At 48.8% G+C, this 17,161-nt stretch overlaps 1 protein-coding gene across 1 annotated transcript in view; it reads right to left on the reverse strand.

The window, feature by feature from the left end:
• CTNNBL1 (catenin beta like 1) overlaps nt 1-17,161 on the reverse strand; it is a 44,412-nt gene that overhangs the window by 23,306 nt on the left and 3,945 nt on the right. Inside the window, exons 2-10 of the mRNA XM_069871628.1 lie at nt 16,797-16,982; nt 14,239-14,345; nt 13,463-13,602; nt 9,454-9,551; nt 7,209-7,302; nt 6,196-6,287; nt 3,472-3,544; nt 3,166-3,224; nt 2,275-2,423 (exon numbers count right to left, since the gene is read on the reverse strand). Of these exons, the coding sequence (XP_069727729.1) occupies nt 2,275-2,423; nt 3,166-3,224; nt 3,472-3,544; nt 6,196-6,287; nt 7,209-7,302; nt 9,454-9,551; nt 13,463-13,602; nt 14,239-14,345; nt 16,797-16,982 (998 nt within the window). The remainder of the gene's footprint in view (nt 1-2,274; nt 2,424-3,165; nt 3,225-3,471; nt 3,545-6,195; nt 6,288-7,208; nt 7,303-9,453; nt 9,552-13,462; nt 13,603-14,238; nt 14,346-16,796; nt 16,983-17,161) is intronic.

The following is a 17,161-nucleotide window of genomic DNA, read 5'->3' on the forward strand; positions in this document are numbered from 1 at the left end:
GCCCAGGGTCCGGCTGGCTGTGGACACGCACAGGAACACAGCAGCCTCCAAGGGTTCCTTTTTGGCCACTACCACCATCTCCCCATGAACAAGCAGAAGTTCACCCAAAACTATATCACTGTTTGCTGCTGGCCAGTCAGTTTAAGGCCCAGCCTATTGGAAAGCAGCCCCGTTTTCCTCACTGCCCACAGAAACCTTGAGCATGTTACATGCTCAGCTGAGAGATGCTCCACTGCTCTGCAGGTCTGTGTGAGTGACCTCTCTCAACAGCACAGCCGGGCTGGGCACACTGGGCAGCACGAGGTACAGAATGCTGCGTGCTCCAAGATGGTAATGGAGCTTCAAGCCTGATATCTTTATTCTCGCAGAGCTTATCTATCTCACATCACATCAATAAACTTCCAGCTTTGCGTATTTGTCCTTTCATCCGCACCGGCTGCACTGCAATGATTAACCGCCTGCAGAGCTGAAACAGAAACCACCAGCTTGCTCCTCTGTCTGTGGAGAACACCGGTAGGAGAGAAAAATGCTCCGTCCTGCTTGTGGGCGAGGTGGTCAATCACCACCAAACGGCATTTCCAGCCTTTGCTGTTTATCACAAAGGTACCAAGAAGATAGAGGCACAATGCTCCCCTGCAGCCACTGAGGGTCACAACCTGCAGTTATTATCGAAGCTGCTCTAACAAAAATTGGGCACCTTGTAAGACCTGTAAGATCTGTAAGCACAGACCAAGAGAATCCCAAATGATAACACTAGTCAACAGAATTAACAGCCACACAATACCCTCTGGATATTAAACTATGTAAAAAACCCACATGCAAACCAACACTGAAACCGTGCAGCATCAGTTCTCAGGCATTTGGCTCTGCTTGGTGGCTGGAAAGCTACAGGAACTCTCTTTTCCTCACCAGAGTGCTAGGTCAAGCAGAGCTTTCTACCTTCACATCACACTACGACCTGCAAAAGCAAGAAACCCCCATGGCAGCATGCCCAAAGCTTCACCTTCTCAAGCACCCATTTCCTAGTTTTCATCACCACAAAACAGTGCTTTCACTTTAATCATCTCCTGTGCTCACCATAGAGCACAGGACTCTAACATTGTTCACTCTTTCACTACTCACTGCTGATGAGGCACCACCAGCTGTGGAATAAGTTAAGTTCCTAAGCATCAAAAGATTGAGATCTTGGAAATCCTTTCTATCAGACATAGCTGCTGCCGGCAGCGAGGTCATGATTTGCCCTTCCCAACCCCTCCGCAACTACTGGGGTGGGCAGGGGGAGCAACCAATGAGGATTTTTCCAGCTGAGGCCCTGGTACAGAGAATAAGCACTAGAATCCAAAAAAAAATGAGAAAAAGCTATTAAAAATCCAAACACTGAGTCCCACACACATGGCACAAGAGCTCCAAGTAATTAGTTCTGCCAGGCTAGCTCAGCAGCTTAGCACAGGAGGCAGAGGAAGGCTTCCCTCTCATTCTTAGTTTTGGAGCTTTTCTTTAATTAGCCCCAAGAAAACCCAGTGTTCCTATTTGAATAATCCACGCTTGGTTATTTATTCAGTTCCCTGCTGCTGCGCGTTACCCAGCCATGCGCTGCAGGAATACATCATCGCTGGTTGGGGTGTGCTAACCAGACACCGTACACAGCGAGCGCAGTGGGGAAGCCAGACAGAGCCCCGCTGCACCCATCCTACGGCCGGGAGGAGCCCGTGGGCTGAGAAGACAATTCAGCACCAGGCTAGGAAGCAGGGGTGAGGGGACCAAAGAAGCCCTGGAGAGTCACAGTGTGATAGATTATCTCACAAGAAGGAAGGTGTACTTTCGCTCATTTCAAAAAAGCAATTTTTGTATTAGCATCCGCAAACATTCCCCAGCTCAGAGGAGACAACACAGTGAGGCTTGAACCAGGGAACAGAAGGAAGAATGCATTCCCTAGAGACATCCAAAGGTTCTCTCTCACCCTCAGAGGGGTCGTTTATACCTTCAGAGGACTGGCAGCCTGACCTAGAGCACCCTCCCGTCGAGGTGCCTGCCACACAGACCTGCCCTGCTCCTACAGCAACTGCTGGGGAAACCCCAGTTCTAAGGAAACAAAGCTAAAGACAAAAAGTGAAGCTTCTGTGCCTGAGAATATCCAGCTATGTGCTGGAAAAACCCAGAAGACAGACAACTATGCTCACACAAACATTTTACAAACAAAAAGATACAAATATCAAGCCAGAACGTGGGTTGGTAAATCAAAAGCAGGCAAGAAAATCCCAGGTTATCTGCTACCTGAGCATCAGATTCATCAGCTGCAGGCCCTCGCCTTTCAGGAAGCGATCACGATTGGAACTGAGCATCAGGCAGGAGCAAAGGCAGTCAAACAGGTTCTCCATCATCTCCTGTTCTTCTGCCGTACTGGGGTTATGTCGTTTAAACACCTGCGTGACAAAGAAAGCCAAGTCACCCCAAAGCAGAGGGCCCAGTTTGGTCCACACTGCCGTGGAGAACTCACATACACACCATTTTACATCACAAGCTGTCACCATGCAATGCGTATCAGCCAGCAATCATACATGGCACTTGCACATTCTCTCTCCTAACCCTGCTGCCTGTTTGGTCACCCTGACTACCCACCAACAAACACACAGCACTGACACCAGGTAAGGACCATGTAGGGCCTCCAAAGGGCCTACCAACTGCACCACTGACAGAGGTATGTGGATAAGCTCATTACCAGAGAACTCTTGGGCATGACACATACCAGAGGGGCTCCCTCACCTGCTGGCAGTGCTGCCTCAAGAAATGTAAGGGAACCAAGAACACATCTACCTTCTGCTGGCTCAAACATGGACACAACGCAGCCAAGCACTTGGAGACTAGAGTGCTGATGATGGCTGAGTTCTAACTGTGCCTATCTCCAACCTGCCAGGTAACCCTAACAAAACACTAACTTCTACGTACCTCTACACTAACATCTGTAAAGCAGGGATTGACCTCACCAGGGATGACACATTCATGTGGAAGTTACTCAGTGACTCTGCCACCACCAGATATAAAGCACAGCTGCGCTTCAGCATCCTCAGATCACTGGGATGGTGCTACAGACAGAGCCTGTTCCACCCGCTCCCGCCCAGCCCACAAAAATCCCGGCCCCAGTAAGGATGCAGGGGAATTACTCACAGATAACTGCTGAAGCAGCACATCGATTCCATCCAGCTCCCCAAGCAATTCTCTGTTGTCTAGACAGAGGTGGGGGGAGGGGGGAAAGAGAGAAAAATGAAGCCAACTGTCAGATTTTACAGCTTTCTAACACTGATACATCAGCAAACAAAATCGATAGGGCTTGACAGAGTACAAAAGCCGCAGAGAAAGAGAGGGCGCGTGTGTATGTGAGAGAATACACACGCTGGAGAGAGCGCAAGCAGAGCTCCAAAAGGAGCCGAGATCCCACCCCAGCAGAACACGGATGCCAGCGGTGCATCTCACCATCGCTGTTCTGGAGCAGAATAGCCAGCACCTCACTGCAGTACAGCTTGTTGGCATCAAAGGGCATCTTCGCCTGTTGGTGAAGAAAGAGCAAGAGACTCATCAGGGCACAGCACTCCATTTCACCGATTTGAAGAACACATTAATCAAATCACTGAATGTTACAAGCAGCACTTAAAACCAAGCACAAGAGCGGTAACTTCACAGGGTGCCTCAGTGACAGAGCAGCAGCGACTGTCCCTGATGTGGGGTAATGGGGTGCAATTGGTGGGGGAGTTGCCACCCAAAACACAGCTTGGATCCTTCCCACTGTCCCACGCAGGCAGGTCTGACCAGGTTTGCTTGACCCTCCCGAGAACAGTCAGCTGTTTGCAATGGGGAATGTTGTCCCCATAATAAATCTTCCATGACGTTCTGTGAGTGCACAGGCTGATCCCTAGTCAGACAAAATACATTCCCACAACATCACACGCACTGCAGTGATTTGTACACGGTCACAACGTCAGAAGAACATGAGCTGGGCTCATCCTGCACAGGCACACAGCTTTGGTTTCACACATTCCCTTCACACTCGTATGCTAAAACAGAAATCACAACAAACCCAAAACACTGTATTTGGAGAAAAAAATAAATCCCTGAAGTGGATTCAGAACTGGATCCAGTGTTTGTGCACACTGCTAAAGCTGCTCCACTACAGAAACAAAGTAAACATTAACTGATCAAAAAGTAATGCCAATGCCAACACTTCATTGAAGGGATTCGTAATACAATAAATAAACAAAACAATGTTAAAAATCATATTCCCAGCTACTTGTATTCCACAGTTCCAGAGGGGGCTTGTGCGGGAGAAAGGCAAGCAGTAAGTACCAGGCTCTAACACCCCATTTGCCAGCCACAGTTTCTACCCCAACACAGGGCTGCCTGCAGCTCCATGGAGTGACCCTGTCCATGCACCGGCCGCTAAGAGAACGGGTACAACGCAACCGCCAGGCAACGCAGAAACATCAATAGCGGGAAGACGCCTAAAGCTTTGCATTCCAAATGATCTCCAGCCACTCTGGAGGGGAGGGTGTTTACAGCAACCAGGTAACGCTTCCCAGGAATGGATGGGATGGGAAGCCATGCGGACCTGGATGGCTCTGCTGGCTCCTACTGCAGGGCAGACCAGCAAATGTGAGGAAATTACTCTGTTCTTTCAACGCTGCACACAACATCAAACCCTGCTTATGCTTGGGGAAGTGAGACCTGAAGCCCTCCATCTGAGCTTCTCGAGCCTGTTCTGACAGTAAGAACAACTACACAACCCGAAATGTAGTCAGGAATAAAATCCACACTGTGCTGCATGCCACATGTCCTTGCCGCCACCTGGATAGACTTTGGATTTTAGAACTCATCTTACAGACATTCTTCAGCAGCAAAACACTGAGATGTTGAGATCTGGTTTAACCCTAAACACATCTGTTGGGGCAAGACATTCAACACCAAATCCTGGCAAGAGCACAGGTGCTGGCGTGAGAGTTTCACCAGTCTCCTCAGGATGGCACGTGAGCCAGCAGAAGCGCCACACGTCCCCAGGCAGAGTTAACACTCATCAAGGCAGAGGCAGGGCACATCTGGCACCAAGTTTCAAAGGTCTTTCATACACGTTCTGTGGTATCAAGCAGGGAAATCCACATCACAATTGCTTTGATTCCCCTAAGTCCCCAGGTCCTTCAGCTGCTGGAGCAATGATGAGGCGGCAGCAGAATCTACATGCCTGGAATAAACTTAACGGCACTTTTTTTTAAGCAAAAGGAATGTGATTGTGTTACTACCTGTAGTTAGAAATTATTGGTTGCTTCTGCTAATGAGTACCTGAGGGTGCACAAGGGCATCTGCAGGCTTGCAGAGCTGACAGTGTTACTGTGTATTTCAGCGTGGAGGTGCTAATGCCTCACTAACAGGGTGAGGCAAAAGCCAGAACCTGGTGATTAAAGTTCCCTCCCTGCCCCTTCAAGAGAACTGAATCAGCCACACCTTTCCTACAGTGTTTTCCAGGGAAGGTTCAGGCAGCTTTTCCCACAAAACAGAGTTAAGTTCTAACTCACTGCCACAGGATGCCAAGAACACCAAAAAGCAATTTTGAATTCAAAAGGCAATAAGAGGAGTTCAAAGAAAAAGCCACTGCTACCAGCAGTTAAACAGAGACATCACTCAAAACTCAGTATGAGCAGTGTTGGAAGCAAAGGCATGAAATGGCCTTTATTGGCTTCCCTGCTCACTGATCAGCTTTTTACATTCCTATCGGTCTTGGCCATGGACCAGAAATCCACTGCACAGGAACCATACGAACAGAAAAAGGACACTGTCAGCTGCAAGATGTTTGCAGTATAAAGACAAGACTCAACATTACAGATGCTCTTCCCAGCAAACACTGCAGAACAGGGAGTATTTTTGCTCCCAGACTCATGTCACATTGTGTAGAGCTTCCTACACCAAATCAACTCCTAAATTTTGCACATTCATTACAAGTTAAAAGGGAAACCCTTTCCAGTTTGAGGCAAGATTTGAATTCACAGCATTCACAAGCATTAGAACCTGTGACACAGCCACCTCTGCACTGGCAGGTGCCAGCAATGAACAGCCGTGGGCCGCACACCGCCTCAGGCACACCAGCTTCCAGAGCAGCAGCCTGTCTGTTCTTATTGTTGCATCTCCCACACGACATCAGGAAAACAAGCTCACCTTCAGCCTCTTGAGCAGCCACTGCGTGAGGCCCTGCTGCGCGGCTTCCGTGCACATCTCCGGCCGGAACTCTGCCATGTTCTCAACGATTGCTGGGAAGAGAGAAAGGACACAGACTGTTTTCCCCACCTGCAGCTGAGCTCAGGCCCGTTCCAGCGTTGCTTTGCCAGGTCCTCCCGAGGGCTGCAATAATCTCCTCAAAGTCACACCTTATCCATAAAACTGCTATTTTGTGAGAAAGACTTCAGCTCGGGTCTATGCTGCTCTCTGTTTTCACACTGCCCACACAGCTCATCCTCATGGTGACACCAGCTCCAGCTGGAAGCAGCCCAGGATACCTTCCCTCTGCTCCAGCTGCAACTCCCACCGCGCAACACTGAACTAAATACTATGATCTAAATTCTATAAATACACTGAACTATAAATACACTGAACTAAATACTATGATTCTATGATTCTATAAATACAATTTTCCAAACTCTTCTTTCCAATGCCTCCTATTCTTCCAGTCCTCACGACTGAAAGGAGTGGACGATGGTCTAAACACTAGCAGTGACACACTGCAAAGCGGTTAGTGTGCTGTGCAAAGCCTGAGGAACAGGGACACAACATCTGCATACTGGAAATACAGATGCTTTGCTACCCAAGGGTTAAATGTATTGCCGAGACACAAACGGGTCTCCATATAGAGCACATGGGCTCTCTAAGAATGCACAACAACCCACCCAGGCAGCAGAGCACACCCTCTGGTGCTGTGTACTGGTCCAGCCGTGCACCCGCACAGCCCTACACAATTGTTTTCAGAAGGGGCACCTCAGCCACAGCCACGCAGCAAACACTGGCCCCAGGGACCAGGCTTCTCTGGGAGGGACAGGTCTGCTGGAAGGAAAGCTGCCCTGGGTCCTTCACCCAGGTGCCGGCAGCGAGAGGGAAAAGGAGGCAGGGAATAAAGGGGAGAGATAACCCACTCCCTGTGCACAAAAAACAGGAGAGGCTGTGCAGCAGCCACTTACCCAGTGTGTTGTGGACACCATCAGCTTCCTCCTTCACACTTTCATCCAGGCGCTCTAAATTCTGGACTAACAAGGCCACAACCTGGCCCTCCACCTACATCACCAGGGTCACGGGAAAGAGAAAGAGGTTAGAAAGACTGAAAAAAGGCACATGAAGGAGAAAGAACAGGGGTGATAAATGATCCAAATCAATAAGCCTTACTGAAACATCCTGCCAGACATGAACATCTCGCTCTAAATCTCAGAGGAAGCGAAGGATTCGCCAAGTAAATCTGCCACTGTGTTTATCCTAATTAATTAAACTACTTTTGTGTTTCAGATTAAACAGAAAAACACCTGGAGGAAGACATGCACCTTGTCACAGCCTTATCTCCTGACCCAGCCTGATTGATTTACAGTCCCTCAGAATTCTTAAGTGCGAGGCGCCCTGAGCCAGCACGGTCAGGCTGGCTGTCAGTTCTGCCAGCAGCCCCCTCTCAGCTGCCCCCGCTGCTCTGCTCATGCTTCTGCTGCCCCTTCCACCTGACTGGGTACGGAAAGCTGATAGAACAGCACTCACACCCACGGATTCAAACCCAGCGGCTGAACGATCGCCAAGGAAGCACTGCAGTTAAACCCTAATACTGTGAACAGACTGCGCTGATGAAACCTGACAGATCAACCCACATCTGCAGGTGGGGCCTCCTCATCCAAAAGCTGATACAAGAGGTGTTTGTAGAGCACCAACTGTCCAGAGCTCAGACAGACTTTGGTTGACTTTCCATTGTGGACATAAGCTGGAAGAAGTTAAACTGAACAACATTTCCAATCCAAACACTGACAACTGGCTTTGGACTGCAGCCAGCAGTGCAATGACCTTCACAGATACCCCACAACACGATACCTACCTTCCTGAAGAAAGAAAAGCAATCTAAAAAGCAGAGACATAAGCATTTCCCCCCAGAAATGCCTGCCCTGTTTCTTTCAAAGAGGACAATAAAACCTCTACAACTTGGCTATTATCAGTGGGCTAGTGACAAGGAAAACAGAGAAAGAACTTTGCTTGATTTACTGCTTCTTTGTACATTTTATAGAAAACACCTTCTCAAGCAGTTCCTCTCCACCATTTCATCCATCCAGCTGTCCTTCCACCAAGGCAGAATAATTAACAACAGCCCAGAGGCCAGCAGAGGAGCTCAGCTGTGGGCCACTGCCATTAACCTTCGGAAGGCAACACTATAGTGACTGGACAAGAAAGACTGTAGGAGAAAACAGAGCAGCCAAACAAAACAAACAAAAGAAACCCCTCAGTTCCATGCCTTTTGATTCCAACATAATCATTACTGAACTAGACACAGGCAGTGATTAACAAATACAGCGATTCAACAGCGGAAGCTGCCTGAAGGTAGGACACGTGTCCTGCCATGGGCAGGGACATCTCCCACTGGATCCAGTTGCTTAAAGCCCCATCCAACCTGGCCTTGAACACCTCCAGGGATGGGGCAGCCTCAACAGCTCTGGACAACCTGGGCCAGGGCCTCCCTACCCTCACAGGAAAACATTTCTTCCCAAGATCTCATCTCAATCTCCCCTCTCTCAGCTTAATTCTCCACCCTTAAAATGCATGAGCTCTGTTCCACAAAATGCTTCAAGCTTTTACTCCTTGCTAAGGAAGAGGTGCACCCCCACTGTAACAGATGTTCTAGTTCTAGCACAGATTTTGGGATGTGAAACCAGAGTTCCTGGGTAGAAGACTCCTGTGCTCCTAAGCAAGAGGTGAGACAGAGGCCACAACAGCCCCACTGCCCTCCAGAGAACAGTCTGAGCCCTGCCACAAACTTAAGGTTTTCATGGGCAAACAGAGGTCACCCTTTTCTGCCAGAAGGAAGAAAGATGCAAACCAAGCATCTGTTTTCCAGCAGACACTGCCCAAGCCACAAACACCACGTCATTCTCCCTCCTTGCACGAAAAAGTCCCCCAGCCTACACTAATTTTGCAATACAAGTGTGTTCCTTCCAAACCAGATGTGGTGACAAGGTGCACAAAGAACCCGCTCGCCAGCTCAGGCATTCCATCAAAACACCCATCGCAGTTCCCGTCGCAGCACTCTGGCTGCAGATGAGCAGGCTCCACAGCCAGCTCTCGACACCGGGGGACAGGCAATAAACCCCACAGCAGAAAGAGCAGTGGGGCAGAGCATTTGCTGCTGGGTTGTGCGAGGCAGACGCCATCCAGGAGTTACATGCAACACAGTTTACTACTTACTAGAGCGTCTATGAGGACTTCAGCTCCCTCCTCACTCTCATGGAGAGTATCGATGTCGGTCAACTCTTGCAGCAGGTCTACCACAGCAATGGAAATATGTGCTTGGCGTTAAGGACAACCAACAGAGACCGACACATTTAATGTCAAAAGCTGATTACTTACACCAGTGAGCTCACAACACAACCCAGAACCACCAGTAACCCATCACAGCAGCACTGGAACCAAGCATGCAGAGACTGCTTCAGCAGACAGCCCACATATGTGCCAAAATCAGGGAATTGTAACAATTACGAATCATAAAAATCAAGGTGATAAACTGCTTATCGGGTAATTCTACCGGGTTTTGACGACCCTGATGTATTGATTTTTTCAAATCACAGTTGCTGGAGCTCGTGTAGCCAGGCCCCCTCCTTGCACTGCCCAAATCAAATGGACATAAAGAGAAATGAGTTGCAATGACCTGATTTGGGTATTCTGCTCTCAGCAGCGTCCCGCTAACCTGATGCAGCACGCACCTAACGAGGCCACTGCAGGAGGCAGGAGCCATCACCCCCTTCTGCCGGACCCAATTAGGGCTGCACGCTCCTCGAACCACAGTCCTCGCAGGAACAGCAGAGCTTCTGCAAGCCTAATTTCCACTCATTAACTCTGGGCTGCAAAATACACGCTTCCCCTGACTGCAGCACAGCTCTCCTGCAGGACGAGGCACACTCCACCTCATTAGAGCCACTTTCCTATTCTCTCAGACACGCTGATCAATCTGCTACGTCCCATGGGGCAGAGCGGGACATGCCGCTCACTGCACGTCCTATAGAACAACTTTGTGATGAAGCTCTTTAAAATGCACAGGCCAACAGCCTGGCCTCTCCATCCTCCTGTTTGTGCTACTGCTCAGAAACTCAGGCAGCAGCAGCAGAAGGGTTTTCATGTACCTTCTCTTAGCAAGGTTCCAGTCATGACTTACCTCAACTCAGGGTAAGTCAGGGAGGACAGAGCAAGCCTGCGACCCAAGCTAACCCGTATCTGGGCACAGCAGAAGGCATGCAGCAGTTATACTGCTGCTTTCTGGACACTACAGCAATCCCTGACTCAACCAAAGCTATCTGGTGCATTTCTGGATGGGGAGACATCACTTCCAGCTGCAACAGCCATCAGGAAGCAAAGAAGGGCTGTTACCTTTCACCAGGCAGAAAGCCACTCATGCTGATCCAAAGCAAAAGTGCCAGAGAACAATTTTCAAAAGCAAGTTGGAACATGACTCAATAAGCAAGTTAAGAGACAATAACCTGCCTTACATTTACTCTGCAAGGAATCAGCTCTTAATTAACAAAAGCTGGAGGAGCCAGTCAAGAGGAACCCCATGTTGTTCACCAAGCCCACACGCTGCCACTGCCTGGAGAGGCAAATGCTGGTGGCACAGTCACACGTGAGCTGGCAGTGTCACAGCAGTGATGAAGGCTGATCAGACCGCACAGCATTGGCAAGAGAAAACCAACAGGGCAAGAGAAGGGATTCTCACCCACTGCCTCCTCCAACACATATTCTGTTCAGCTGGGGCCTCTCCCAGTAAAAACAAGACTCGACAGACTGGACTCTGGAGAGCAGAGGGCCACAGAGACAGCCAGGGAGCAAGCATATTATGTACAAGAGAAGAGAGAGGGAGCAGGGTTCAACCAATCCTTAGAAGGGGGACTAAAGGAGGGCCAGGCTGCAGATACCACTGCCCACCAGGTGCTGTAAAGACAGCCAAGCCGGATTGTTCTGGGAGTGCACAACAAAACTTGTGCCAAAGAACTCATCATGCAGGGCATTCCTGTCTAGGGAGCTACCACTGGGGCTTCCACTGATAGTACAAATTGTCCTATAAAATTTAGGAGATAGAAGCAAAACCTTACTTGAAGCTCTCCTGTCTTTCATTAATGAAATCTTGTCGGTGATCATCTTTCATTCACACTTTGCGCACAACCCCATGAATCATTCAGCAGATCGCTTGCTCCCTCCGGACTCTGCTTTTGTCTCCTTGCATGAGTCCCTCCAGACACTACATTGAAATCACTCCTGAAGAGCCACATGTTTTGTTCTCTCCTTGAAATACTCATTTTTAAAATCTTTTTCCATTTGTTTTAAAGCCGCACGGGGAGCAGTTCAGGTTTAGATGCTTCCCCTCAGCAGTGTTTCTGTCCTGTCCCCAGCAGCAGCATGTAGAGCTGTTCCCACAGCCCATGTCCTGCTTTCAATGGATCCGAACTCACTTCAGCAGTTCTACAATGAGAAATAGATTTTCCCCAAAATTGCAATTCACAGGCCAAGTTTCTGCCTGTAAACTGACAGGCAAGTGGCAAACCAATTAAAAAGAGCTCACAGAGGAAATGGTGATGAGTCCTTGACAGCAGCAGTGACCCGAGGACACAGCTTTTCACGGCTGAAAGGACAAAGCAAGCTGCATCCCTGTGCTCTCCAGCTACGCTCCAGCTCTGCCATCCCCAGCAAAATCCCCATGGTTTCTATTTTCCTTGTGAATGAGGAATTCAGTGGGAGCTTTTAACACCATGCACACAAGACAGAAAGCCTGCAGTGTCTGACCAAAAAAAAAAAAAAAAGAGATGGAGCTATGGCAGCCGTAGAACTGGTTATGGTGGTGGGCGTTCCCACAGTGCAGCAGTAAATCACTCCCAAACACCTCCTCAAGAGCCATTTCCTGGACAGGTCAGAGACAGGGAGAGCTGCAGTGGTCGCTGGAGCAGGAAGACGCAAGTCAGAACATTCAGACACACAGGCAGGGCTTTCTGATACAACCTGCTATGTGATACAGTATTTATGCTTTGTTTTTATCTTCTGATCATTGCACCCACTCAGAAAGAATGAATTATGAATTCTTAATACACATCACTCCAGGAAAAGGGCTAAAAAAGAAAACCAGCATCTGTGCGTCAGCCCACAACATTTCTCTCTAAACAGCCTCTTAACAGCACTGTTTCCAACGCCCTCAGAATCACCAGTGAGAATGATCTACCTCCTTACAAGGGAAGAAAAGAAGTAAACAATAAATCACTTTCCTAAGGTCACGAATCAAGAAAAACCAAAAATAAAAGCTTGCTCTAGTCCCAGGTTTAAGCCTTGGAACCTTTCCACTGGGCTCACTGCTCCCTCTGCTCACTGATGTCAGGACCCAGGCACACGATCTCTCAAGTCGTGTCACGACCGTTCAATTAATCCCCCAAACAATATTTTACAGGCAACGCAGGCTGAGCTCTGCTTTTAAAGACTACACAACTGTAAAGGCAGGCACAGTTCTATTTATCAGCTGGCAGTGAAGCACCCAGGCACCAGGATATCAAAAACCTGACTGTTTTTGTTCAAGAGTACCAAAATCTTTAAAGGCACAGACAGACAACTCTCTCCAAGATGTCCTCAGATCTCCAGAGGAGCAGGAGGCAGGTGACATGGGGATCAGGTGCAGCGACACAAGAACTAACAGCACACAGGAATGTCAGCCAGAGGGGCTACCACAGCCTCAAGCTCTGAGAGCACCGAATCAAAGGCACGGACACAAGAATTCATCTCATTTACAAACTCCAGTGCAGTGCTGCGGTGAGCTGAAAGCAAAGAATTGAAAGCGTGACAGCTCAGCTCTCAACGGAAAGGGGTAAAGGAGTTCCATTTCTCCTGGGGGCTGTTCCAGACCAAGCCTGCACACAGTTCAAGGCTGCATGCCGCTCAGCCTCTACTTCAGCTTTTCCTGCGTTGTTCACCTGCTCCCACTCTAACGCAGCTACTCAGACCTAGGTGACAGATCCATAAAACAAGAATAACAGCACTGAAAGAATTCAGAATCAATATCACTTGGACAAAGAAGGCTTTCACTTGAAAAACAAAAAAGACAAATTCAGTGCAGTGGGAAAGAAGAGAAAAACATCCGCAGAAGGCTGTGAAAGCAGGATATAGGGGATTAGGAAGAAGCCTGCAGAAAGCCTCTCTCACAAGAGCTGCGTTAACAACCCAAGGATATCTGTGTTGTCATGTCCCAGCAGCCCAAGGAGAGACTGCACAGCGTTCAGCTCCACCAGCAGGTGATACAGGTCTGGCATCGTTGCGATCACGTGCATCTCCTGAATGATGTCATTTAAATCCAGCTCGGATTCCATGAACCTGAGGCCAGACAAGAACAGTTAACAAAAAGGCTAAAAGCACATCAGGTGTGTTCAATGAGATGATATGAACCTTTCAAGATCTGGAAAGCAAAACACAGTGGCCCAGGATCTCCTCTTTCAGCCCCACCTACATCCCTAACCACCCACCTGGCACTGAGAAGGCACCCACAGCTCAGGAGCCCCTGCGAAGGGAGGGAACTGCAGCGGGGATGGCACTGGGAGAGCACCTTAGCACCCAGCTCTGAGAGCCCAGTCACGTACTTGGGTACCTCGCTCACAGGCAGCAAAGTCTTATTGAACTGGTGCTCTCCCAAAACAAACCCCACACACCAGAGTCTTGGTATGGCTGTTTCACAATCCTGTTAACAGCAATAATTTAAGGCACTAGAACTTCTCCCTTCATCGCTAATTCCTCTTCTCATGCTGCAGCCATGCACCAGCCACCACCTCAGTGTCGATAACACCATTTTTAATGGACAGAGTTTCAAACACAATTCAGCAGAACACCATGGCAATAACTGCTGTCACATGCACCTTCTGTATCGGAAAACATTTGTAGCCAAGAAATGGATTTAGGACTGAAACCTAAAAGCGAAGGAAAAAGGGTAAGAGAGGGGGCTGGGCACACTCTTACTTCTCTGGGTTGTCAGGAAACTTGATCCGCAGCTCCTGGTTTTTGTATGATCTCTTCTCAAAGGTGAGAATCATCTTCTTCACTGAACTTTCATCCAAAGGTTCCTCCTAACCAAACCAGAAAGGGCAGAGAACAGAGCTCAGTGTTTGGGCTGTAAACCTCACCTGGCACAAAGACCCTGGAGGTCCCACTGCTGCCCCTGCCACCCACCCAGCAATTTCCTACTCTCTGACCTGAGCCCAGTCCCCAGAGCAAATCTCTAGAAATATGATTTTTATAAACTGGGGCATTACCAAGGGAAGGTCCCTGGGAAGAGAACCAGGAGAGCTTCCCCTACACTTCCTGAAACTTTTGTTGAAGTATTAACAAAATCCAAATCCTTTTGAATGGCCCATCTGCCTCGAGCTGTGCTCAACATGTATGAAGACTTTGGCTGCTGACACATTTGCCTGGGTAGCTCACGTCCACGGCAAATTCTTTTTGCTCCATTTCTTTTTGCAGGACTATGTTTAACTGCCCTGAGTTTATACTCTCTGCTATCCTTCTCACTCGGATGCGCTTTCACTCCTGTTGTAAAGTCTTTTCCTAAAGAAAAAAAATAAAATCAATATTTTACTCTAACACTTTCTTTTTAAATTCTCCTTGAGTGTTCTTTGCTGGCATCACACATTTACTGCACAAATATCACCTCAGCTGCTCTGACATCCACAAAGACGGAGTTGTTATTTCCCCTGCTTCACGATTTTAATGCACTCCTTTTGAGAAAAAAACTGACAATACAGATTTCCCTGTGTTACCTCTCCCCTCTCCTCTGTTTGATGGTTACAGTCACATTAAAGAGAAGCTCTCAAAACAAAAACCAAATCAGGCCCCTTCCCATCGTTAGCCGGCTTTTGTGCCCCACCTCCTGTTCATGATTAAACCAAGAGCTGCTCCTGCTCTGGAAGATTCTTTTGTCAGTGATTCAGCTGCAGTCTTGTACAGGAGAAGATCCCTTCAGCCTCCATTACTGTAACACCATCAGCCCAACAATTCCATTACTGAATTCTCAATATTCCCAAGCCCACCCTGTCCTAGTGCCATCCTGCCCACATCACCATCCTGCCCGGGTAATCAATACTACAGTGCCCAAAGCCCATTCTCCCTGCAGTGCCATCACTCAAATGCTACAGAAATCCTGCATTATCTCCATAGCATCATGAAATGGTTTGGGTTGGAAGGGACCTCAAAGCCCATCCAGTTTCCCCGCCCTGCCATGGGCAGGGACACCTCCCACTGGATCCAGTTGCTCAAAGTCCCACCCAATCTGGCTTTGAACACCTCCAGAGATGGGGCAGCCACCACTGCTCTGGGCAGCCTGGGCCAGGGCCTCCCCACCCTCATTGTGAAGAATTTCTTCCTAATGTCCAATATAAATCTTCCCCTTCCAATTTAAAGCCATTCTCCCTTGTCCTATCACTTCAAGCCCTTGAGAAAAGCCCCTCTCTAGCTTTCTTGGAGCCCCTTTTAGTACTGAAGCTGCTCTAAGGCCTTCCCAGTGCCTTCTCTTCTTCAGACTGAACAACTCCAACTCTCTCAGCCTGTCCTCATACAGGAGGTGCTCCAGCCCTCACATCGTCTCCACGCCTTCATCCAGACCTGTTCCAATGGTTATATATCCTTCTTATGCTGGGAGTTCCAGAACCAAACACAGGAATCTAAGTGGGGTCTCATGAGAGTGGAGAAGAGGGGGAGAATCCTCTCCCTTGCCCTGCTGGCCACGCTTCTTTTGATGTGGCCCAGGATATGGTTGGACTCCTGGGCAATTGTGCAGCAGCCCAACACCAAAACTGAGGGAGAGTTTAGAGACAAATGCTAGCGATGCTGCACACAAAGCACAGGGAAATCGTACACACCCACACGACTCTGCAGTGGTGAACATCACCTGGGCTTTTATCACACAGGACACAGCCAGCAGGAAGCAAATATCTTCTAGATTTATACCAATCCATGTGTCACATTTATAAAGTGATCTTTTCCCCAGCCCTTGGCAGAAAGGCCAATGCTGCATTGGATTTCTGTCTCCAAGGCTTGAAATCATTTACCCTTGACAGCCGCTGCCCCCCTTCTCCGCCCCACGACCTCTCCTGTACAGAGGAACGTTTGCGTATTCACTGTGCTGCATAGCTACAGCGGGAGGAGTGGGAGCAGCTGCATGGCTGTGGGCACTGAGGAGAACAACGGAGTTAAGGAACCCGGGCGGAATCCAGAAATTGCTTCCTAAAAATATATTTGAGGTGGCAATTTGGGTATTCTCAGCCTAAACTAGAGGCTGGGCTTCAAAGCTTTCCCCTCCCTTTCACCCTCTCCCTTTAAGTCTCCAGAGGAGATCCTCAAGAAGCCTGTTTGAATTGTGAACACCTCACAGGGCAGGAAAGCACACAGAACCTGAAGCCGTAAGAGGCATGTGAAAATCACCCATTACCCTCATCACCTACACGGTACAGAACAGAAAAGACAGAGAGGCAATTGTTTTTGCCGATTCTCCATGCCTCCCCCTTCCCAAGGGACAGATTTACCTCCTCCTCTTCCTCTTCTCCATCCCTCTCAATTATCTGAAGAAGTTTCTTCTTCTCATCATCCGTCTCCTCCTGCGCGGACTCCTCCTCCCGGTGCCGCCCATGCTCTCGCGCGGTGCCTTGTTTCCGACGGGCCTTGATTTCTTCCTCCTCTTCATCACGGGGTCTTTTTGTCCCTCGGTTTGGCTAAAGGCAGAGAAATAAGGTAAGTGAACAGGGGTCTCATGTGACCCTTGCAAACCAGAATGCAACATCACGAGACGCTGCGGGAACTCTTACAAGGTGTTTTGCTTACACGAGGCCTAAAAACACTGAGAGCCAGAAAGGAAATTAACTTAGAGACATGCAGCATGGCACCAGCAGAT

The sequence above is a fragment of the Phaenicophaeus curvirostris genome, chromosome 18 (genome assembly GCF_032191515.1).
Source record: "Phaenicophaeus curvirostris isolate KB17595 chromosome 18, BPBGC_Pcur_1.0, whole genome shotgun sequence".
NCBI classification, from domain to species: Eukaryota; Metazoa; Chordata; class Aves; order Cuculiformes; family Cuculidae; genus Phaenicophaeus; species Phaenicophaeus curvirostris.